The sequence below is a fragment of the Podarcis liolepis genome, assembly GCF_965112155.1.
Source record: "Podarcis liolepis genome assembly, chromosome: 12".
In the NCBI taxonomy this organism is placed as follows: Eukaryota; Metazoa; Chordata; class Lepidosauria; order Squamata; family Lacertidae; genus Podarcis; species Podarcis liolepis.
Genome location: NC_139563.1, coordinates 4756527 through 4780415, shown reverse-complemented (window position 1 = coordinate 4780415; position 23889 = coordinate 4756527). Strand labels below are relative to the sequence as shown.

At 50.4% G+C, this 23889-nt stretch overlaps 1 protein-coding gene across 10 annotated transcripts in view; it reads left to right on the top strand.

The window, feature by feature from the left end:
* Window positions 1-23519, top strand: part of NBEAL2 (neurobeachin like 2) — a 227338-nt gene extending 203819 nt beyond the window's left edge. For all 10 annotated transcript variants that reach the window (XM_083466478.1, XM_083466481.1, XM_083466483.1 and 7 more), the window contains 13 exons: window positions 134-243; window positions 1960-2077; window positions 3104-3201; window positions 5300-5419; window positions 7140-7229; window positions 7709-7818; window positions 9056-9228; window positions 10749-10843; window positions 10930-11046; window positions 11834-11995; window positions 14245-14393; window positions 15913-16048; window positions 18543-23519. In XM_083466478.1, the coding sequence (XP_083322604.1) occupies window positions 134-243; window positions 1960-2077; window positions 3104-3201; window positions 5300-5419; window positions 7140-7229; window positions 7709-7818; window positions 9056-9228; window positions 10749-10843; window positions 10930-11046; window positions 11834-11995; window positions 14245-14393; window positions 15913-16048; window positions 18543-18644 (1580 nt within the window). In that variant the 3' untranslated portion in view covers window positions 18645-23519. The remainder of the gene's footprint in view (window positions 1-133; window positions 244-1959; window positions 2078-3103; window positions 3202-5299; window positions 5420-7139; window positions 7230-7708; window positions 7819-9055; window positions 9229-10748; window positions 10844-10929; window positions 11047-11833; window positions 11996-14244; window positions 14394-15912; window positions 16049-18542) is intronic.
* The last annotated feature ends 370 nt before the right edge of the window (window positions 23520-23889 follow it).

Below are 23889 nucleotides of genomic sequence, written 5' to 3'. Positions count from 1 at the left end.
TTGCTGGTCCTTGACTCAGGAAATCGGAAGTGTGGTTTGCAAAAGGGGAGCTAAGGTGGGGTTTTTTTTAGGGTGGGGGAAATAGCTGGTTTTGGCTGCCTGCTGCATTCTCCCACATTTTCCCTCCCTGCAGGCTTTGATCTAGGCTCTCTGCAGATGTCGAATGAGAAAGTGGGAGACGTCGTCCTTCCCAGATGGGCCAAATCCCCAGAAGATTTCATCCACAAGCACCGTAAAGCCCTGGTAAGAGGAGGCAGGCAGGGCAATGGAGAGAGGGGAAGATTTTATTCCTATAAATAATAATAAAAAGGTAAAGGGACCCCTGACTATTAGGTCTAGTCGCGGACGACTCTGGGGTTGTGGCGCTCATCTCGCTTTACTGGCCGAGGGAGCCAGCGTACAGCTTCCGGGTCATGGGGCCAGCATGACTAAGCCGCTTCTGGCGAACCAGAGCAGCACATGGAAACACCATTTACCTTCCCGCCGGAGTGGTACCTATTTATCTACTCGCACTTTGACATGCTTTCGAACTGCTAGGTGGGCAGGAGCAGGGACCGAGCAACGGGAGCTCACCCCGTCGTGGGGATTCGATCCGCCGACCTTCTGATCGGCAAGTCCTAGGCTTTGTGGTTTAACCCACAGCGCCACCCACGTCCATTATTATAAATAATAATAATACCCTCCTTTTCCTTTAGTTTTAACTAAGCCCAAATGCTTTACCGTATTTTTTGCCCCATAGGACGCACTTTTCCCCCTCCAAAAATGAAGGGGAAATCTGGGTGCGTCCTATGGGGCGAATGAAGGCTTTCGCTGAAGCCTGGAGAGCGAGAGGCGTCAGTGCGCATAGACTCCTCTCACTCTCCAGGCTTCAGGAAGCTATCCGCAAGCCTTGCAAGCCCGGCAGGAGGTCCCGCTGGGCGCGCGAGGCTTGGGGCGGCAACCGCAGCGGGGGGGAATAATTTTTTTTTATTCATTTCCCCCCCCCAAAAAAAAAAACCCGAGGTGCGTCCTATGGGCCAGTGCGCCTTATAGGACGAAAAATACGGTAATTGCTGAGGGCAAGGTGCTAAAAGTCGAGGGCTGTTCTGTATCTTTTTTTCTAAGGCCATTTCATTCTGGCTGTAGTTAGGGAAATAAAGTACGCAACATGCCCTTTTCCACGCGACGCGCTTTTATTAAATTCCTTCTTTTCAGTCTCACACAGAGGACACCTCGGCATCTTAGCGATATGCAAATCCATTTTAAAATTTAAAAATATGCTGAAACTGATCAGGAGAATGACCTGACTTGGGGAAAACCCCTGCTTTTTCCCTCGTGAAGCGGGTCTACCTGCATTGGGCTTTGCAAAACAAACAAGTAATAATAATAATAATAATAATTATAATAATAGTAATTTTATTTCTATCCCTCCCTCCCCAGCCAAAGCCGGGCTCAGGGCAGCTAACAGCAAATATAAAACATTGATTAAAATGCGACTTAAAAACAGCATAAAATACAACATAAAATGCAGCATCCATATCAATAAAATTCAAAAATTCAGGTGCCATTTTGGGTGGGAAATGTTTACTTGCCATGTCTCTTCATTTCAGTTACAATGGTACCTTGGTTTTCAAACAGAATGCGTTCCAGGAGTCCGTTCGACTCCCAGGACCGTTCGAAAACCAAAGCGCAGCTTCCGATTGGCTGCAGGACCGTCCTGTAGCCTATCGGAAGCTGCGCCAGATGTCCGGCTTCTGAAAATCATTCGAAAACCGGAACACTCACTTCCGTGTTTCGATCGTTCGGGAGCCGATTTGTTTGGAAGCCAAGGCGTTCGGCTTCCAAGGTACGGCGGTATTTGTATCTGAGCAGATTGCGCCCCGGGAAAAGCGGTGGTGTTTTTGTTTAATGGTTGGGTGGCGTGCAAGCAGGCCTGTGCTGCGCTTTGACCTCATCATCGTCCCCTTGTGTCTGTGCCAGGAGTCGGAGTACGTGTCTGCTCACCTCCACGAGTGGATTGACTTGATCTTTGGGTACAAACAGCGGGGCCCAGCCGCTGTGGAAGCGCTGAATGTCTTCTATTACTGCACGTATGAAGGTAAGGTGGGACCTCGTTGCATCTGATGATCTGCACATCTGATGATCTCCTTCTACCGGTCCACAATAGAAAGTGTCCTTTCATACTGCATCACGGTATGGTACGCTGGTTTGACATCATCTGATAGGAAGTGCCTACAGAGGGTGGTGAATACAGCACAAGATATTATGGGCTGTCCCGTGAATCCGCTGGATGAAATAGCGGAAGAACGTTGCCTCAGGAGAGTGAGGAAAATTCTCAGGGATGATTCACACCCTGGCTGGCACTTTCTTGATCTCCTGCCCTCGGGGCAGAAGATATAGAAGCCGGATTAGTCGCACCAACAGGGTAAAGAACAGCTTCTATCCGTGGGCTGTTAGGCTGCTGAATGAAAAGATGTTTGAAGTTTTGTCTTCTTTTTAGTGTTCTGTTGGAAGCCGCCCAGAGTGGCTGGGGAAACCCAGCCAGGTGGGCAGGGTATAAATAAAATTATTGTTGTTGTTGTTGTTGTTGTTGTTGTTATGTACACTGGGACACCCTGGGCCAGCAGGGGGATATGGTAGACACTTTTCACTCAGGTCCACATATGCAAATAGGGGATTGAAAGTGATGTTCAGTGATTGGCTAAGTACAGAAAGTTGCTACTGTTGTGTTGTAGTTGAGCTCTATATAAGCAGGCTGGCTGAACCCTTCAGTTCAGTTCTGTTCTGGCCTGTGAATAAACAAGAGCTGATATGTTCACCCACAATGTAACAATTATTATTATTTATTCAAGAAGGCATTTTTGCATGGGCTGCAGAGGAAAGCGAGGGGCAGATGGGGCTCGTCTACCTAGGAAGGGAGCCCATCTAGGAGAAGGAAAACTCTGACCCTAAACCTCCGCTGCCTTGTGGGATATCTTCGGGAGAAGAAAAAGGCTCAGGGAGCGAACCCTACTCCAACGTGGAGTGCAGTCCCTAACTGCTGCATCTTGCGGGCCACAGCTCCCCCAGTCCTGATTTACACCGCACTTCGTATGTCCCTCATGGCACCCAAAATTCATTTCAGGGGCAGTTGACCTGGATGCCATCGCCGACGAGACCCAAAGGAAGGCTCTGGAGGGCATCATCAGTAACTTTGGGCAGACCCCCTGCCAGCTGCTGAAGGTAGGAGGAGCCGTCAAGGTGTCCTGCGGATTTTTGCCCAGAAGGCAATGGGGGGGGGACACACACCTGACCTGTAGGCAGGCGGCCATTTTGCAAGGCCCAGGGGGAAGATGGCAGAAGGCGGGCAATGCCCTGGTTTGCATTTCTCTGCTTCTCTTAGGCCCACGTTGAAAATAGGGTCTATTTTTGAATTTTACGTACCACTTACAACTTCTGTTTCAGATTTATTTCATTGCATGTATATCCCACATCCCTCAAGGGGGTGTACACAGTTCTCCCCCCTCCCCATTTTCACCCCACCAGAACCCCGCGAAGTAGGTGAGGCTGAGAAGCCGTGACGGGCCCAAGGTCTGAGGTAGGATTCGAACCCAGCTCTCTCCCAGGTCCTAGCCTGACACTGACAGCCGCGCCGTACCCAATTTGCAAAACAGCAGAATGGGGAGGGGGAGTGCTGGTGGTTTAATGCGCCATTGACGTCTTTTAATAGTAATATATTTAATGTATTTTTAATCTTTAAGACGTCCAGAGTGGCTGGGGAAATTATTATTATTATTATCACTATTATTATTATTATTATCACCCCGCCCACTCTGGACGGCTTCCAACAAAAGATTAAAAATACATTACAATATCATTTTGGCTGCTTGGCTTTTCCCACATGGATATGTCTTGGCATGTCAGCCTACGAAATGATCTGTGGAAAGTCCCCTCCTGCCTTCATCACTGTGTTCCCCATAGTGTTAACCACCTTTTCATCTCATGGGGTGTGTGGATTGTAAAGGTAAAGGTAAAGGGACCCCTGGCCATTAGGTCCAGTCATGACCGACTCTGGGGTTGCGGCGCTCATCTCGCTTTATTGGCCAAGGGAGCCGGCATACAGCTTCCGGGTCATGTGGCCAGCAGGACTAAGCCGCTTCTGACGAACCAGAGCAGCGCAAGGAAACGCCGTTTACCTTCCCGCCGGAGTGGTACCTATTTATCTACTTGCACTTGATGTGCTTTCGAACTGCTAGGTTGCCAGGAGCAGGGACCGAGCAACGGAAGCTTGCCCCCTCACGGGGATTCGAACCGCCAATCTTCTGATCGGCAAGTCCTAGGCTCTGTGGTTTAACCCAGTGTTTCCCAACCTTTTTTGGGCAAAGGCACACTTGTTTCATGAAAAAAATCTCGAGGCACACCACCATGCCAGATGGGGAAAGGTCACTTTTTACTTATGTAAAAAAAAATAAAAAAATAGTAACAGCATAGAAGGTAATGGTTAGGCTAGCATCCCTCTTCCAAATATGCTAGGTTTTTATTTGCAGGGACTGTTCTACATGGGAAAGCATTCAGCACTGTCATTCTCGCATCTGCCATCTGAATTGGTACTATTCTGGGTCAACTTACTCTGCTGCATGTGTAGATGAAAATGGCACCAAGTGTGGGGGAGAGGGCAGAACAGGTTTCAGATACAGGATATTAAGCATACACGTACTTCAGATTGAACTGGTTGCTTGCTTTGCAAGTTTTCATTTCCCAAATGACTGCCTTGGCAAGCGCAATACCTACCAGGCTCAACGCCGGTCTCGCGCTGCCGCTTCCTGCGCTCTCAAGGACCCGGGAGGAGGAAGGCGTGAAGGGAACCCCGAAGGCGCGAAAACCTCGCGCATGCGCAGGCCTTCCGCCTGCGACAGCCCAGTAGGCCGGCCGAAGCGAGCGGCGATGGGATGTGGGAGGGAGCTCGCCGCCCCGCGTGTGCCTATGTGGGGCACGTTACAGCCCCGTGACGTCAGCGCCACGCAGGCAGCCAGGCAGGCAGACGGCGAGAGCCCCGCGCTGGGCGGCCTCTCCTCGCCGCCGCCGCCCCGCCTCTCGCCGCCCGACTCGCCCGCCGCCCTCCCACGGCACACCAGGCAACGTCTCGCGGCACACTAGTGTGCCGCGGAACACCGGTTGGGAAACACTGGTTTAACCCACAGCACCACCCGTGTCCTGTGTGGATTGTACAGGACAGCAAATAGGCGGGGGCCATTAGAAACCGAGGTTTGACACATAAAGTTAAATAGGATGCAACATGCCAATATCCCGTTTGAAATATCCTGCTCCCTCTCTCCTCTAGGAGCCCCATCCAGCCCGGCTCTCTGCCGAAAACGCAGCGTCCAAGAGACTCTCTCGCCTGGATACCATCCCCCCCAACGTCTTTGAGAACCTCAGTGAGCTGAAGTCCTTCTTTGCTGAAGTAAGTCTATTTCCTCCAGGGTGTGATTTTGTGTGTCCGCGTGTAGAATACTGCCATACCTCATGTCACGTCCGCTTCACGTTACATTCTTTCAGGTTACGTCCCGCGGCGACCCGGAAGTACCGGAAAGGGTTACTTCCGGGTTTCTCCGCTCGCACATGCACAGAAGCGGTGTATCCCATCCTGCGCATGCACAAACGCGCCGCTGCGGGTTGCGTTCTTTTCATGTTGCGAATGGGCCTTTGGAATGGATCCCGTTCGCAACCAGAGGTACCGCTGGGACACGCAAACACACCGCAGTTCAAGAAGGGCATTGACAAGTTGGAACACGCACAAAGGGAGGGCAACCAAGATGGTCAAGGGTCTGGAAACCACGCCTGATGAGGAACAGTCGAAGGAAGAATTTTCTGGTGGCAAGAGCTGTTGGGCAGGGGAACAGACCCCCACAAGAAGTGGTGGGCTCTCCTTCCTCAGAGGTTTTTAGAATCATAGAATCATAGAGTTGGCAGAGACCACAAGGGCCATCGAGTCCAACCCCCTGCCAAGCAGGAAACACCATCAGAGCACTCCTGACATATGGTTGTCAAGCCTCTGCTTAAAGACCTCCAAAGTAGGAGACTCCACCACACTCCTTGGCAGCAAATTCCACTGTCAAACAGCTCTTACTGTCAGGAAGTTCTTCCTAATGTTTAGGTGGAATCTTCTTTCTTGTAGTTTGGATCCATTGCTCCGTGTCCGCTTCTCTGGAGCAGCAGAAAACAACCTTTCTCCCTCCTCTATGTGACATCCTTTTATATATTTGAACATGGCTATCATATCACCCCTTAACCTCCTCTTCTCCAGGCTAAACATGCCCAGCTCCGTTAGCCGTTCCTCATAAGGCATCGTTTCCAGGCCTTTGACCATTTTGGTTGCCCTCCTCTGGACACATTCCAGTTTGTCAGTGTCCTTCTTGAACTGTGGTGCCCAGAACTGGACACAGTACTCCAGGTGAGGTCTGACCAGAGCAGAATACAGTGGCACTATTACTTCCCTTGATCTAGATGCTATACTCCCATTGATGCAGCCCAGAATTGCATTGGCTTTTTTAACTGCCGCGTCACACTGTTGGCTCATGTCAAGTTTGTGGTCAACCAAGACTCCTAGATCCTTTTCACATGTACTGCTCTCAAGCCAGGTGTCCCCCATCTTGTATTTGTGCCTCTCATTTTTTTTGCCCAAGTGCAATACTTTACATTTCTCCCTGTTAAAGTTCATCTTGTCTGTTTTGGCCCAGTTCTCTAATCTGTCAAGGTCGTTTTGAAGTGTGATCCTGTCCTCTGGGGTGTTAGCCACCCCTCCCAGTTTGGTGTCATCTGCAAATTTGATCAGGATGCCCTTGAGTCCATCATCCAAGTCGTTGATAAAGATGTTGAATAAGACTGGGCCGAGCAGAGGTTGGGTGGCTGTGGATGCTTTCGTTTGAGATTCCTGCGTTGAAAGGGGGTTGGACTAGATGACCGTTGAGTGACCCTCAATTGTATGATACGTATGAAAGGGCATTGCCACCCGCCTATCTCCTGCGACTCCCTTTCCTTTCCCAGAGCAAGGCTGGAGGTGGGTGTGTTCCTCTTCTGTAGCTGGTGGTGGGGAATTATCACAAAGGCATTAACCGGGTAACAGCACATATTTTGCCGAAACCAAGCGGCAAAAAGCAGTGACTCGTCTTGTCCTTTTTCAGAGCATCAGCGACGGGATCCCCCTCGTCCAGGCTGTGGTCCCCAAAAACCAAGCCCACTCCTTCATGACTCAGGGATATCCCGATATGCTGGTAGGTTCAAACTAATAATAATAATAATAATTTACTATTTATACCCCGCCCATCTGGCTGGGTTTCCCCAGCCACTCTGGGCGGCATCCAACCAAATATTAAAAACAATACAGCGCCAGACATTAAAAACTTCCCCAAACAGTTGTCTTTTAAAAGTAAAATAGTTTTATTGCCTCAACATCTGCTGGGAGGGCGTTCCACAGGGCGGGTGCCACCACTGAGAAGGCCCTCCGATCAGAAAATTGATGCTTTTCTCCCAAGGCCTCCTTGCAGGGGGGTTGAACTAGAAGACATTTGGGGGGTCCCCTTCCAATTCTGCAACAATTCTACAGCTCTTTGGGTGGGCATCCCCTTGTCCCAGGAAGGATGTTGCGATTCCTGTTTGCCCTCTTCCTTCCCCATCTCCCCTGCGTCGCCGTGAGCTGCTTCTCTGCCTTTCTTATTGACTAATTTGCCCCCCCCCCAACAACTTCTTCCAGGTCACTGTCAGTGCCAACGGGCTGCTAGGCACACACGGCTGGCTGCCCTACGACAAGAACATCTCCAACTATTTCAGCTTCACCAAAGACCCCACCGTCTCCAACGCAAAGTGAGTCTGGGCTTCGCTCCCACCTTGTCGCGAATTCTCCGCGGCGCTTTAACAGAAATGCTCAGAGTTCCAGGTTCTTCAGTGCAGTATATTTATTCTGAGCTATATATACAAATGGGGGGATGCGGGTGGTGCTGTGGGTTAAACCGCTGAGCCTGGGACTTGCTGATCAGAAGGTCGGCGGTTCGAATCCCCGTGACAGGGTGAGCTCCCGTTGCTCGGTCCCTACTCCTGCCAACCTAGCAGTTCGAAAGCACGTCAAGGTGCAAGTAGATGAATAGGTACCACTACGGCGGGAAGGGAAACGGCATTTCCATGCGCTGCTCTGGTTCTCCAGAAGCGGCTTAGTCATGCTGGCCACATGACCCGGAAGCCGTACGCCGGCTCCCTCGGCCAATAAACCGAGATGAGTGCCGCAACCCCAGAGTCTGTCACAACTGGACCTAATGGTCAGGGGTCCCTTTACCTTTAATGGTATTTCAGTTCAACAATTACTTTGATAAAATACATATTTTGTTATGTTCAGGTGGCTTGAGATACCTACGAGGTCCGTAAAGTACCATATAGCATATATTCAACACACACAAAAAACAGCGACAATTTGTTGTTGACAAAGGACAGCTGGACATATCAAGGGCCCCATTACCTTCAGTAGCTGAGGGCCTCATCAAACCTAAATCCGGCCCTGGTCAGGGATGATGATGGGAGTTGTAGTCTAGCAACAGCCGGGGAATTTGAGAAACACTGGCCTAGGTCAGGGGTCTGCAACCTTTAAGACAAAAAGAGCCACTTGGACCCGTTTCCGAAGAAAAAACAACAACTGGGAGCCGCAAAACCATTGCGACATTTAAAACAAATATATCTCCGGAGCCACGATCTGACAGCGGGCGGGAAGGTGATGTCGGGACGGTGCGTGACTAACGCACGCACCGTCCCCATGCGACGTCACAGCCAGTACAGCGCCCGCCACAGTGAGGAGTGTCAGGGCGCACAATGCGCCTCCTCCCCTCGCTAGTATCCGCCCCGGAGCCGCAGCAAAGATGTAAAAGAGCCACATGCGGCTCCGGAGCCGCAGGTTGCAGACCCCTGGCCTAGGTAAAGGAGTCTTCAGTGGCGAGGTGTGCGGTTTCAGCAGGTGTTTCGATGGGTCCCTGATCCCTTTTCCTCACCTGCCTAAAATGCAGGTTTCGCTGCTTGGCAGGAACATCTATCTCTCTTTCTCCCTCCCTCCTGCTAGGACCCAGCGCTTCCTGTATGGACCCGTTGCCCCAGGTGTGGAAGTGTCCTCCAAGACGCTGACGGTCTCTCACGATGGGAAGCTCCTCTTCAGCGGAGGCCACTGGGACAACAGCTTGCGGGTGACGTCCCTCAGCCGCGGGAAGGTTGTGGGACACATCAGCAGGCACATAGGTAGGAGGCCACGACTCGCGGGAGGAGAGACTCCCTTCTGAAAATCGCGAGGAATCGAAAAACAGAGCATGCTGAACGTCTAAATGCCAGCGTATTATTTTCCTTCTTGAGTGCAGGCTCTGGCACCCTGCGAGCTGCTGCTTCCCTTTCGTTCTGTCTTCAATCTTAAAAGGGCATGTTTCTAGTCGTCATGGCTGCGGAGAGAAGAGAATGGAAACGACCGAGTGCTATTTCCTTCCTTTTTTGTGAATCTTCTTGCCCACGATTTAAAAACCTAAATAATTTTGAAAGCATGCCTGAGGGACTTCAAGCTCAACTAACCACTGAAAAGCTAGCATTTATATACTAATTCTAGCAAATGCATGCTAACGGAGAAGGGAAGGAGGATTTTCAGACGAGCCGTTCTCATAATTCCAATAGTATTATTGTTCTGTTACCTCTTCCTAAAGTTTCTTTCCCATTTTGTTCACTGAAAGTTCGAAGAATATCATCCTAGTGAGCAGTGGCTAAACTGGTTGTTCTTCTTTGTTTCCTGTCTTTAAAGTCGTCTTACTATTGCGTCCCTGACACACTCCTTTTCTGCCTGCGGGGAGTTGTCCTTGAACGCTCCTCCATTTGTACATATGTACTGTATTTTCCGGCGTATAAGACGACTGGGTGTATAAGACGACCCCCAACTTTCCCAGTTAAAATATAGAGTTTGGGATATACTCGCTGTATAAGACTACCCCTCTTCCAACGCACACCAAATAAAAATTTAAAAAAGCAGTCTCCAGTCCGGCTCGGAAATCCGCTCCACTTCCCAGTAGCCGGGGGCTTCTGGGGCCAATTTTCAAGCGTATTTCTGCTTCATCTAGAGAGCTTGGTGTCCTCTGATTTAATTTGCTGTCGTTTTGTCCTTTGGTGAGGAGTTGCTGCAGGAGCTGCTGCTGTAGCCGGCGTATAAGACGACCCCCGACTTTTGAGAATATTTTCCTGGGTTAAAAAGTAGTCTTATACGCCAGGAAATACAGTAATAATAATAATAATTTATTATTTATACCCCGCCCATCTGGCTGGGTTTCCCCAGCCACTCTGGGCGGCTTCCAAAAGAATATTAAAATACTGTGATACATCAAACATTAAAAGCTTCCCTAAACAGGGCTGCCTTCAGATGTCTTCTAAAAGTCTGGTAGTTGTTGTTCTCTTTGACATCTGGTGGGAGGGCATTCCACAGGGAGGGTGCCACTACCAAGAAGGCCCTCTGCCTGGTTCCCTGTAACTTGGCTTCTCGCAGTGAGGGAACCACCAGAAGGCCCTCGGCGCTGGACCTCAGTGTCCGGGTAGAACGATGGAGGTGGAGATGCTCCTTCAGGTATACTGGACCGAGGCCATTTAGGGCTTTAAAGGTCAGCACCAACACTTTGAATTGTGCTCAGAAACGTATATATGTTTATCCTCTGCATGTACATAAGGTAACTAACTGGGGACCGTTATCCGTGTGTTTCTGTTCTGGTGATTCCCCTCTCCTCTCCCTGCAGACGTCGTCACTTGCCTGGCCTTAGATCTGTGCGGAATCTACCTCATATCCGGGTCACGGGATACCACTTGCATGGTTTGGCAGGTCCTGCAGCAGGTAAGAGGAGGGTTGGATTGGATGACCTTTCCATCTGTATGGTTCTGAGAGATTCTGTTGACAGCTTCTTTTCTCCTCTGCCCCAGGGTGGCTTCTCCTGTGGCCTGGCGCCCAAGCCCGTCCAGGTTCTCTACGGGCACGACGACGAAGTCACGTGCGTCGCCATCAGCACCGAGTTGGACATGGCCGTCTCGGGGTCCAAGGTGAGCCGCAGCGGGGTCTGTGTGTGTCTTCCGGGCTGGACGTGCCTTTTCTGGATCTCCTGTGGGAACACCGCTTAGCAGGGACCTCATTCTTGTCCACGGCCGCCTCCTGGTACACATGCAGTTGAACCCAGAAGATTCTGATGACAAGAGGCAGAAGGGTGTCTAGGAACCTCACAAAGGCTTGGACCAAATCTACGCTTCCCAGCGTCATAAGAAAGCTGCAGAGATAGCGCAGGATAGTGCACACCCTGGAAATGATCTCTTTCAGCTTCTGCCTTCTGGAAAAAGGTCCAGGGTTATAAAGACTAGGACTAGCCACCTGAGAAACAGTTTCTACCCAAAGGCAATCCTGGCTTTAAACGCAGTATAAGCAGTCTCTATAGGAGTATATTGTATTTTAAAATGGGGTTTCAGAGTTTTTAGGGGGTTTTGAATGTCTTATGTAGATTTTTCATTGTTCTGTAATGGGACAATGACAATAAATGTATCTTATCGGATAGTTGGCCTTGGTGAAGATTTGACGTTTTCATCCCCCCAAAGTTTTTGATTTGAGTTTCTACTGAAATGAGGCTGCGTTTTAAGATTGTACTTTAATCTTGTTTTTAAGTTGTATTTTAATCAATTGTTTTTATACCTGGTGTTAGCCGCCCTGAGCCTGGTCTTGGCTGGGAAGTATAAATAAATATTGTTATTGTTATTGTTATTGTTATGCGCTCTCTTTCTCTCTCCCCACGTTCCCTTCCTTGGCATCCTTCTCATCGCGGAAAACTTTCTCTTCTTCCAGGATGGCACCGTCATTGTGCACACCGTCCGCCGAGGCCAGTTCATGCAGTCCTTAAGGCCTCCCTGCGAGAGCTCCTTGCCAGTGACAGTCTCCAACCTCACCATGGGGCACGAGGGGCAGGTCGTGGTGCAGACGACCGTGGAAGGGAGAGCCTCTCTGAAGGTGAGCTGCGGGAGGCCTTGCTTGGGGTGGGCGAAGCAGGCGGGTCACCTTGGCGGATGAGAGAGACGAGTCCCGAGCGATTCTCAAACGGGTCTCTCTCTGCAGCGCAGGGACCTTTGTAGAAACAAACCGGGAGCTTGTAGAATCAGGACGGAAGGAGCCCACGGAGCCAAAATCTCATTCGGTGTCGGTTTTTATTGTAGCGTTCCCAAAGCAAGGAAGGAGTGGACTCTGATTAATAGAATACACACGAGGCTTGGCCAGCAAGACTCTGGGAGGAGTGCGTATAATAATTCCCCCGTCCACCCCTAGGCCCAGGTCGTTTTATTCACAAAAGAACTTTTCGCACAGTGTTCGTAAGAACCAATCAGATTTCCTCTGAGCGTTTCAAAAAGCCCCATGTGGGACAAAGCCAGATCAGAAGAAATCCTGTTAACTACAAAGACTACTTTGAGCATGCATACATATCTGAGAGTAAATAAAACAGGACTAGAGGAATGCATTCAGCAAAACCCCGGAGGTCATAAACAGGCAGGAAAGGAAGGAAGGATGGCAAGGAAAGAGTATTTACAATCTCCTTGTGAACTCTCTTCCTGGCACTTAAAGGTAAAGGGACCCCTGACCATTCGGTCCAGTCGTGACCGACTCTGGGGTTGTGGCTCTCTACTCGCTTTACTGGCCGAGGGAGCCGGCGTACAGCTTCCGGATCATGTGGCCAGCAGGACTAAGCTGCTTCTGGCGAACCAGAGCAGCGCACGGCAACGCCGTTTACCTTCCCGCCAGAGCGGTACCTATTTATCTACTTGCACCTTGACGTGCTTTCGAACTGCTAGGTTGGCAGGAGCAGGGACTGAGCAACGGGAGCTCACCCCGTCACGGGGATTCGAACCGCCAACCTTCTGATCGGCAAGTCCTAGGCTCTGTGGTTTAACCCACAGCGCCACCTGCGTCCTGGCCCTGAAGATCTTCCTAAAGATTAACTATATCAAAGTTACATACTATCTTTATAACCCAGGATGCCTTATGAACAACTGTCCTGTGTATTTAGAATACTTATACATGCCTGTCAGGCGTAGAGAAAGCAAATGGCAGAGATGGAGAGGCTTGTGGGATTCGGTCAGAAATTATTGTCAATGAATCAAACCCAGTCAACGCAGTGCTTTCATCGCTGACACAATGGCTTGCTCCATATTTCATAATTCCTCATAGCAGTCCCACCCGACCCCCACACTCTGGATATTTGCACCCCTACATTTATTCATTTCGTATTTATTCAGAGCACTTGTCCAGCCAAGAAAAATCCCAGAGTAGTTTACGTACGGTCAAAACTAGATTGTCCTTAGCCACAGGCTTACACTCTTAAAAAGCCATGACACACAAGGAAAGAACATCAGGGAGGGAAGAGGAAAAGGATTTTTTTCTGGGGGGTCTTCGCTGCTGCCGGGCATGAGTTTAGGCAAAGGTGAAGTGGAGCCATTGGCAGAAGTGGCGCAGGACTTGTGGGTGCTTGTCGAGAGACCCATTTTGGGAGCCAGGGCCTTGCCCAGGCCTGGCGTCTTGGCCCTTTCTCACTTCCAACTTTGCAAATGCGCCAAAGACCTCTGCTGGTGTGCTTTGCGAGGCATTGGTGAGGCCGCTTAAGGTTTCCGTTTGAAGGAGCGGCTCTTGCGAGAGCTTTTCAAACTGCACTGGCTCCTGGTGGAGTACAGAGTCAGATTTAAGGTGCTGGTTTTGACCTTTAAAGCCCTTCACGGCCTAGGACCCTCGTACCTACGGGACCGCCTCTCCCGGTATGCCCCACGGAGAGCCTCAAGGTCCATAAATAACAACACCCTAGTGGTCCCGGGCCCTAAGGAAGTTATATTAGCCTCAACCAGAGCCAAGGCCTTCTCAACACTGGCTCCAGCCTGGTGGAACGCTCTGCCTCATGAGACCAGGGCCCTGCAGGATCTGATTTCTTTCCGCAGGGCCTGTAGGACAGAGTTGTTCCGCCTGGCCTTTGGCTTGGAGCCAATTTGATTCCCTCTCTCCCTCTCTTTCTTTTTCCTTTTCCTTTCTCCTGCAATGAGGCTACATTTTAATATTTTAATGTTGTATTTTAATTTTGTTTTTAAGTTGTATTCATTCAACTTGTTTTTATTATTGGTTGTTAGCCGCCCTGAGCCCGGCCTTGGCAGGGGAGGGCGGGGTATAAATAAAAGTTGTTATTATTATTATTATTATTAACCTCCACCTCTCATTTCTTGAAGGACAAGTTTGCCCTACACCTGTACTCAGTCAATGGCAAGCATCTGGTCTCCATCCCTCTGGACGAGCAGGTCACCGCCATGTGCGTCACGGAGGAGTTTGTCGTTCTGGGGACCGTTCAGTGCTCCTTACAGATCAGGGACCTGCAGAGGTAAAGGCTCACCCCTTGGTGCTCGGCTCAGTTCCCCTTGTGTCGGAACAGACAGCATCTCACATGCCTCGCTCGGACCTCTAAGCAGTCCACATTAAGCAGCCTCTGAATCTTCACATCCGACAAGGGATCTGTTGGACTACAACTCCCATCATGCCTGACGGTTGACCGCGCTGTCCGGGGCTCATGGGGGTTGGAGTCCGGCAGCACATCTGGATCAGGCCAGTGGTCCATCCAGTCCGGCGTCCTGTTCTGCAATAGCTAACCGGATGCCCATTGCGGGAGCCCCAAAGCACGACCTGAGCTCAGCTGTGGCCCTCTCCCCAGCCACTCTGGGCAGCTTCCAACAGAATATTAAAAGCACAATAAAACATCAAACATTAAAAGCTTCCCTAAACAGGGCTGCCTTCAGGTGTCTTCTAAAAGTCAGATACAGTGGTGCCTCGCAAGACAAAAAGAATTCGTTCTGTGATTCTCTTCGTCTAGCGGTTTTTTCGTCTTGCGAAGCAAGCCCATTGAAGGATTAGCGCTATTAGCGGCTTTTAGCGGCTTATCTGCTGATCGGATCAGCTGATAAGCGGCTTAGCAGCTTAGGAAAAGGGGGGGGGGAGGAAAAAGACCAGCAGGAACTCTCAAGACATTGTCGTCTTGTGAAGCAAGCCCATAGGAAATTCGTTTTGCGAAGCACCTCCAAAACGGAAAACTCTTTCGTCTAGCGAGTTTTCTGTCTTGCGAGGCATTCGTCTTGCGGGGCACCACTGTAGTTGTTTATTTCCTTGACATCTGGTGGGAGGGCGTTCTACAGGGCGGGTGCCACCACCGAGAAGGCCCTCTGCCTGGTTCCCTGTAACCTCACTTCTCGCAGGGAGGGAACCGCCAGAAGGCCCTTGGAGCTGGACCTCAGTGTCCGGGCAGAACGATGGGGGTGGAGATGTATGTGTGTGTATGTACGTATGTATAGGAGACGCTCCTTGAGGTATATGTTGCTCTTATATTTACATGAAAACCAATTAAAATTATTTGGATTTTTTGTTTTTAAATTCTAACTTACAGTAGTACTGCACTAAGATTTCCCCACGCCTGTTCCTGCCTTTATTATGCTCGTTATTTTGAGGGACACGGATGGCGCTGTGGGTTAAACCACAGGGCCTAGGGCTTGCCGATCAGAAGGTCGGCGGTTCGAATCCCCGCAATGGGGTGAGCTCCCGTTGCTCGGTCCCTGCTCCTGCCAACCTAGCAGTTCGAAAGCATGTCAAAGTGCAAGTAGATAAATAGGTACTGCTCCGGCGGGAAGATAAACAGCATTTCCGTGCGCTGTTTCTGGTTTGCCAGAAGCGGCTTAGTCATGCTGGCCACATGACCCAGAAGCTGTACGCCGGCTCCCTCTGCCAAGAAAGCGAGATGAGCGCCGCAACTCGAGTCGGCCACGACTGGACCTATCCTTTACAATCACCTTTACATATTTTAGATTTTAAGTGCCTCGGCACCTAACGCAGTCGCCCCCCTCCTCTCCTTTCAGCCTCCAAGCTGTTGTCGCCCCTTTGGCAATGAAGGTCCCCATCCACAGCGTCTCAGTGACTAAGGAGAAGAGTCACATTCTCGTGGGCTTGGAGGATGGGAAGCTGATAGTGGTCGGAGCAGGGCAGCCTCTGGAGGTAAGTGAGTGACAGCTGTCCTTCAGCTCAACTCTTCCTAGTGTTATATGCTTCTTTTCCCTTATGGGGTATCCAAGAGCCTCTATGGCAGGGGTCAGCAACCTAAGGCCCATGGGCCACAAGCGGCCCATGTTGTTGTTTAGTCATTTAGTCGTGTCCGACTCTTCGTGACCCCCTGGACCAGAGCACACCAGGCACTCCTGTCTTCCACCGCCTCCCACAGTTTGGTCAAACTCATGCTGGTAGCTTCAAGAACACTGTCCAACCATCTCATCCTCTGTCGTCCCCTTCTCCTTGTGCCCTCCATCTTTCCCAACATCAGGGTCTTTTCCAGGGAGTCTTCTCTTCTCCTGAGGTGGCCAAAGTATTGGAGCCTCAGCTTCAGGATCTGTCCTTCCAGTGAGCACTCAGGGCTGATTTCCTTAAGAATCGATAGGTTTGATCTTCTTGCAGTCCATGGGACTCTCAAGAGTCTCCTCCAGCACCAGAATTCAAAAGCATCCATTCTTCGGCGATCAGCCTTCTTTATGGTCCAGCTCTCACTTCCATACATCACTACTGGGAAAACCAGAGCTTTTACTATAGGGGCCTTTGTCGGCAAGGTGATGTCTCTGCTTTTTAAGATGCCGTCTAGGTTTGTCATTGCTTTTCTCCCAAGAAGCAGGCGTCTTTTAATTTCGTGGCTGCTGTCGCCATCTGCAGTGATCATGGAGCGGCCCCATGGGGGTCGTTTAACCGGCCCATGGACCCCCACCGCCTGCTTAGTCGATTCCCACGCACCGCACTAAACCGGCACGGAGCAGAGCGGTGACCGCCTTCCGTGACACTGGCCAGCTTCCCATTGGCTGCAAGAAGCCCCTTCAGCCAATAGGAAGCTGTGCACGCCTCTTCCGTGCCGAAAGGAGTGCTGGAAATAGCGTTTGTGCGTGTGTGTGTGTGTGTGTGTGTGCACGCACACACACTCCGGCCCATCACAGTTTCTACGGAACCGTGAACCGGCCCAAGCCACACAAAACACAACTTGGCTGACCCCTGCTATATGGAGTCCTTAAGTGGGCTCCCTATTGCTGGAGAAAATAACAGAGGCCAACCAGAGTACAGTAGTACCTCGGGTTAAGTACTTAATTCGTTCTGGAGGTCTGTTCTTAACCTGGGGTACCACTGTAGCTAATGGGCGCGCAATTTCTGTTCTCGTCTTGAAGCAAAGTTCTTAACCTGAGGTAATATTTCTGGGTTAGGAGAGTCTGTAACCTGAAGTGTATGTAACTCGAGGTACCACTGTATATTGAGAAGCAAAGCAGCTAGTAAGCCTGATCTTTATTAAACTGTTGCAACAGGGTGCTCCCCTCACCGCACGCAGGAAAGGAGGAGGAACCCAGAACAATGGTGCGCAAGGCCTTATATAGACTTTAGAAATTGCCCACCCTGTAGCCTATGGGTAGGTAAACTAAGGCCCAGGGGCCGGATCTGGCCCAGTTGCCTTCTAAATCCACGCACGTTCCGGGAATCAGCGTGTTTTTACATGAGTTGAATGTGTCATTTTATTTAAAATGCATCTCTGGGTTATTTGTGGGGCCTGCCTGGTGTTTTCACATGAGTAGAATGTGTCCTTTTATTTAAAATGCATCTCTGGGTTATTTGTGGTACATAGGAATTTGTTCATTCCCCCCCCCCAAAAAAAATAGTCCGGCCCCCCACAAGGTCTGAGGGATAGTGGACCGGCCCCCTGCTGAAAAAGTTTGCTGACCCCTGGGACTACCCCCCTGAAACATCATACAGTGGTACCTCGGGTTACAGACGCTTCAGGTTACAGACTCGGCTAACCCAGAAATAGTACCTCGGGTTAAGAACTTTGCTTCAGGATGAGAACAGAAATCGGGTGGCAGCGGCAGCGGGAGGCCCCATTAGCTAAAGTGGTGCTTCAGGTTAAGAACAGTTTCAGGTTAAGAACGGACCTACAGAATGAATTTAGTACTTAACCCAAGGTACCACTGTACATACATCACAGAAGGAGGCGGTCTACAGCAGAAATCTTGCCTGCCAGGATACCTGATAATGGTCACTGATTGCATTACCTGGGCAGCCTGGCCATTCTTTTGTGACGGTTAATACCTTAGTTCCTGAATCCAGGTCACAGGCTCACCCTATTCATACACAAATACGCCCTTAAGACAGGAATTGTAAGCAAAAAAGACTAGGGGGGGGTGCCTTTCCCATTTCCTTCATGAGTGCAGAGAAATATTTGAGGTCAATTTGGGAGAGTCAAAATGGCCTCCGGATTGCTCTCCTGTGCTTTTTCAGACTCGTGGTTTATATACCTATGTATGTGTTTGCCTTGTACATTTATGAACGTTTAATTTATATTTGAGACCTTAGAACTCTGATAACACTAATAATAATAATAATAATAATAATAATAATAATAATAATAATAATAATAATAATAATAATAATAAACTAATTCCCCACTTCCTGGTCCACCTTCTGCCTACAGGTGAAGTCGGGGCAGTTCCACAGGCGGCTGTGGCGTTCGACGCGTCGCATCTCCCAGGTGTCGTCCGGGGAGACAGAATACAACCCTGCGGAGTCCAAGTAAGCAGTTCGGGTCGGCTTTCACCTGTAGCCTCGCAGCCACGGCGGGACACGGGATCTGCCCAGCCTCACCCGCTTTGGGGGCGTCTTCCGCTGCCCGGAGGCCTCTTTGCATTGTCCCCGGAGCGTCGCGATCCGCAGAGTTCCCCTGCGTGGAAGAAGAAGGAGGAAAACAAACTTCCTCAGGGACTCACCTGCAAGTTGGAGGTCTCTTCACACACCTGGAGCAGCCTTCCTAGGGCAGCGCGCACAGAACAATCTCGGGAAAGGGGCTTCCTAGAGCCCATCCGGCTGCTCCTCGTTTCCCTGACCGAAGCACTCGATTCCTGCGGCGCTTGAAGGGGCAATTGCATGACACGGTTGTCACACCGGGAAAAGAGACAGAGGACTGGAATTGGGGGTTGGGGGGAGAGTACCTTATCCGCCTCCCCCCGATCCTTGGCAGTTTGGGGGGACAGAAACGCAATAGACACACCAGCCTCAAGACTGCGGTCTGGTCTTTCTCCGACGGCCTTAAAAGGACCCGTTTTCGTTGCACTACGTCGAGAAACTTGCACCGATCCTGAAGACGGCTGCTTCTCCCTCGCTCAGGCGGAGGTTCTGTCCTCTTGCTCTCAAGAGAGAAAGCTGTAATGGCCGGCAAATAACTCTGGCAGAGCAGCAAACCCACAAAGCATTAAGCTCGGCACGTCCTACCCCGACCCCCTAAACCAGGCACCCCCAAACTCAGCCCTCCAGCTTTTTTTGGACTACAACTCCCATCATCCCTAGCTAACAGGACCAGCGGTCAGGGATGATGGGATTTGTAGTCCCAAAAACAAGTGGAGGGCCGAGTTTGGGGGTGCCTGCCCTCAACCTACCCTCTGGTTTGAAAAAGGGAAGGAGGAGGCAACGGGGGCCCTCCCCAAAGCCCCACTCGCTCTGGAAACTGGATGGCTTGGTACCGGTGACCCCCAAGTTGAGGGGGTCGTATTGGTGGAATGGGGGTGGGCAAGGAGCAGAGCAACAGGATGTCTGTAATCTTACTGCACACGGCTGGCTTAGGGTCCCGTAAGTGTCTTCACCAGCAATAAAACCCTGCCATTTGGTAAACCTCTGTGTCTTGACCCCAGCTTTTTACCCAGCAAGCCTTAGTTTCCAGTGGCCTCTGCTCAGCATATTCGGGAGAAGACATCCATGCAGTCTTCTGGTCCCACAGAGGTGAGATTCCTGGCCTTCTAGCCTTCCGGCTGACCCACTGCTTGCTCTCCCCCCCTTGGAACAAGCCCAGCGCTCCTCTCTTAAGGGGGCCATGCTCCCTTTACCGTCACCGATCAAACATTGAAAAGCCTTCGAAGGAGCTGGCTGAGGTCTGCTGGTGATGCTGACCTGCACCTTAAGGTGCTTTCTCTTATAAGCACCAAACCTGCTCAGTGTTGAAGGTTGGTTTTTACTTTTACAGCTACCTTTGTATCAACCCTCAAGGCGAATCATCCAGGGCTTTTGGTTTTGTACCAGTTTGAAAGGTGTGTCGTTTAGACACCGTTCCCCAACTCTCCCCTTAACCAGTTGCAGCAAATTTTGAGAGCTTGGTGCTCTTTATTCTATTCACCAACCCCTAGATATCGGTCTGGGCTTCAGTTCCTTATCTTGGTGGACTGGGGCAGTGGATAGGAGGAGAAAACAGGTTTGGGTTTAACTCTAAAATCGGCGACTTGCCTGGTGTTAGCAGGAAACCTCCCATCAGCGTCACACAAGCATAAAAAGCCAGTCCGGTTGGCACCAGGTATTTTGGCTCGCAGCTCCCATCAGGCGCAGCCAGGCCTGTCAACCCAAAACATTTGGAGGGGGCACCAGGCTGGTGGAAGCTGATGTCACCAGCAGCAAGTTCCCCTTGAGGTCCAGCTTTTAAAAAAACAACAACAGGACTTTGGCCGGGTGAGAACCTTGGGAGAATAACCCGTGTGCTGCAAATTCTGCCTTCCCAGAGGACGCAAGGAGTAGGGTGGGTTCAGGGGCGTCGTTGTGGGCTGGAGAGTTGGAAGGGGGGACCTCAAGGATCATCCAGTCCACTCCCCCCCCCCCTGGTGATTCGGCACCAGGAAAAAAAAACAACGCTGGCCTTTCCCCTTAGTGGGCAGCACTGCTGCACTTCTGCGATTGCCCCTGTTTTGAAAAACTAGTTGCCAGTCCCGCAGAAGTCTAGCAAACGCACTAAGTGGGGAGGACGACTTGGCCCCATCTCTTTGGGGTTCTCGACATTTGCAGAAAGTCGAGAGAGGAAACCCGAGCCCCAAATTTCCCGTCTCTGCGCAGCTGCGCCGCTTCTTGGCACACTGCTGTGCAGATAACGCTCCGCCACGACTCTCCCGCGCACCGTAGATCCTCGGTTCTGTTAGAAGGTTCTCAGTGGGGAAACAAGTCCATCTTTCTCTTTGCCCCCTTGAGCAACTGCGTTGTGCTTTTTGCTGCGGAGAGTCGCATGTTTCCTCCCTTCCCACCGGCTGTTACGGCAGGGGCAGGGGAAAACGGCTGCGGTCGGCTGGACTGGCGGCCCCTTCTCCGCAGACTCCATTGTCTGTCGCCTTCCTACCAGCACCGTGGGGAAAGGAGAAAGATGGCAGAATGTGGGCATCGTTGGGGTTCCTTCCAGCAGGGTGAATTATTCCAGGTGAGGAATAGCAGAGTCTTGCAGAATTCTCCGCCTACGACCCGTCAATTTGCCTTGTCCCATCCGAGTTCGAGGCTCAACAGGGGAGCAGTTTGCATTCGTACAACAGGCCACTGGGCGGTTTCAAACGTCTCGGACTACAACTCCCATCAGGCCCAGCCAGCGCCGAACCTCATGGGAGTTGTAGTCCGAAACATTTGGAGGGCACCCGGCGGCTGCAATAGGCACTTCCCCCCTTCATTCGTAAAGGGAAGACCTGCGCTTTAAAAGCAAAAGCCGCCTTCGATTTCTCCCACCCACCTCCCCATCGACCTCTTCCAAAAATAATAATTCCTGGGTGAAGACCAAATTCCACAAAGTGCAATATCCGCGCTCTCTTTTTTGGCAAAAAAGACTCCCCTATCCCCCCAAAAAACCCACTGTTTTCTGTGTACATATATATATATATACACACAGGTTTTGTATCTTTTATGAATAATGTTGATCCAAACTTTTCTATTTTTTTGTATTTAAAGCGGATTGGGGGGGGGAGTTTATCTGTTTCTGAGATCCTGCTGGCTTGGAGAGAGCAAGACTCAAAACACCTCTGATGTTTCTCCATGTGGATTTGTCCTTTTGTTTCAAATGAGAATTTAAGGGGCTCTCGTCACCTTCCCAAGGCGTAGCAAACGTTTCACCGGAGAGGTCTTTGTTACCTCCTTGCTTTGACCTTGCAATCTCCTGGCTTTAGGGGGGATAAATAATAATAACAATAATAAATTATTATTTATACCCCACTCATCTGGCTGAGTTTCCCCAGCCTCTCTAGGCGGCTCCCAATCGAGTGTCTGTTTTGCATTTTGCACGTGCGTGTCTTTGAAATTCTGTGTTTTCACGCTTCCAAATGGGACAACACCAGGGCTCCCAGCTGGAACGGGTTCAGAATAGAGGTTGAACGAGGGCGGCTTTGAGGAACCTCTTCCTATGGCTGCTGGATCGTGTCCCTAACCAAGTCACACTCGATGCAGAAGGGAAAAACAGCAAAAGGGGGGGAAACAAACACTGAGCTTTGTCTTAGTGGCTTTGTCTGTTTCCCACCTGGGGATCTGTTTCCATAGCAGGATTTCTGGAAGGAGGACCACTTTTAGCTTGGGGTCCCTGTCAGAGCGGCTCTTGCCATCAGCCGAGGCAGAAAACGGACCCCATTTTCCAAGGGGCGCTCTGTGCATGCCCCAAAGCCTTATCGCTGCCGTCGCCCCTGTTCCCACCTTTCCAGTTGCTGAGGTTTTTCTCGCAACTCGGCCGGAGCGCTTGGCGACAGCCCAAGGAAAGGCTGGTGGTCCCAGCTCTGGAACAGACTGGCGCCGTCGTGATGTTACTAGACCGCAGCTCCCGCAGCTGATGGGAGTTGTAGTCCACTCCACCAGCTTGGGGAAAATCTGCCCCAAAACCTCCTGTCCGTTTGTGCAACTATACAGACCTCCATCTGAAGGACTGCGGTGACTGGTAAACACAGCAGTTCCACATCTAGAGCACTTGCAATATGCCTTACTCTTCTTTAATGTCAGCATGCAACTGTCCAGGCTTTTCCCCATCTTAAGTTTTTCCTTCCGGTGTGCAATTGGAGATGATTTACACAGAGAGGTCGGCGGAGAGCAGATGAGAGACCTGGGAGGGGAAATGGAACTCTTTATTATAACATAATGCAAAGTTTCCAGCCCCTGGTCCGATTCCTAAAGCGCTGTGCCCGTAGCTGCTTTTTCACAACTAATATGAAGGCTGCCTAGGTAAACGTAAAGGTAGATTTGCACCTGTTTTCACTGGCGAAACTTAACGGCACACAGCAAAGCAGACAGGGATCGGCTCCATCGGTGCTTTTGGGGTCTTCTTCTTGGCGTTCAGTGCTATGGAAGTGCCTAGAGGGACACACGAATTGTCCTTTTACTTTCTAGCGTGAGAGCAAAAAATTAAATGTTTCCAGTTGCGGGAAGATGGTAGGGACAAGGACAAATCCACATTGGGCTATCTACTCTCAGGAAAACGCAGCAAATCCAAGGATCTGTCCACGGTTCTTCTTTCCGAAAAAGGAAATAAAAGCACAATCTGAACTTCCGATTATTATTATTTTTTAATATAAATATGCCTTAAACTTGAAAATTTGACTACTTGCCTTGAGCTGTACTGGGCCTGCCCCACAGACTTGGTGGTATCCTGTTCACGTGACTTTGAATAAACTTTGAAAAGAAACAAGCGCAGCCTGTGAGTTCTTTTGGTCCGGCTCTCGCTGTTCCTTCCGAGTCCTGAGAGATTAAGGCAGTCATTGCCAACTCTTTGGACTGTAGCCTTATGAGGCTTTGCCCTCGGGTGGGAAGAGCATTGCGCCCAGGACAGGGAAATGGGAGTCAATCAGACACTCAAGGGATAATTTCAGAGAAAGAGCTTTATTTCTACCATCCGGGCTGGTAGAAGGAGCAAGCGTGATAACTCACAAGCTTAGCACAAGTTACAGATAGGTAGCCGTGTTGGTCTGCCATAGTCAAAATAAAAAAAATTCTTCCAGTAGCACCTTAAAGACCAACTAAGTTAGTTCTTGGTATGAGCTTTCGTGTGCAAGCACACT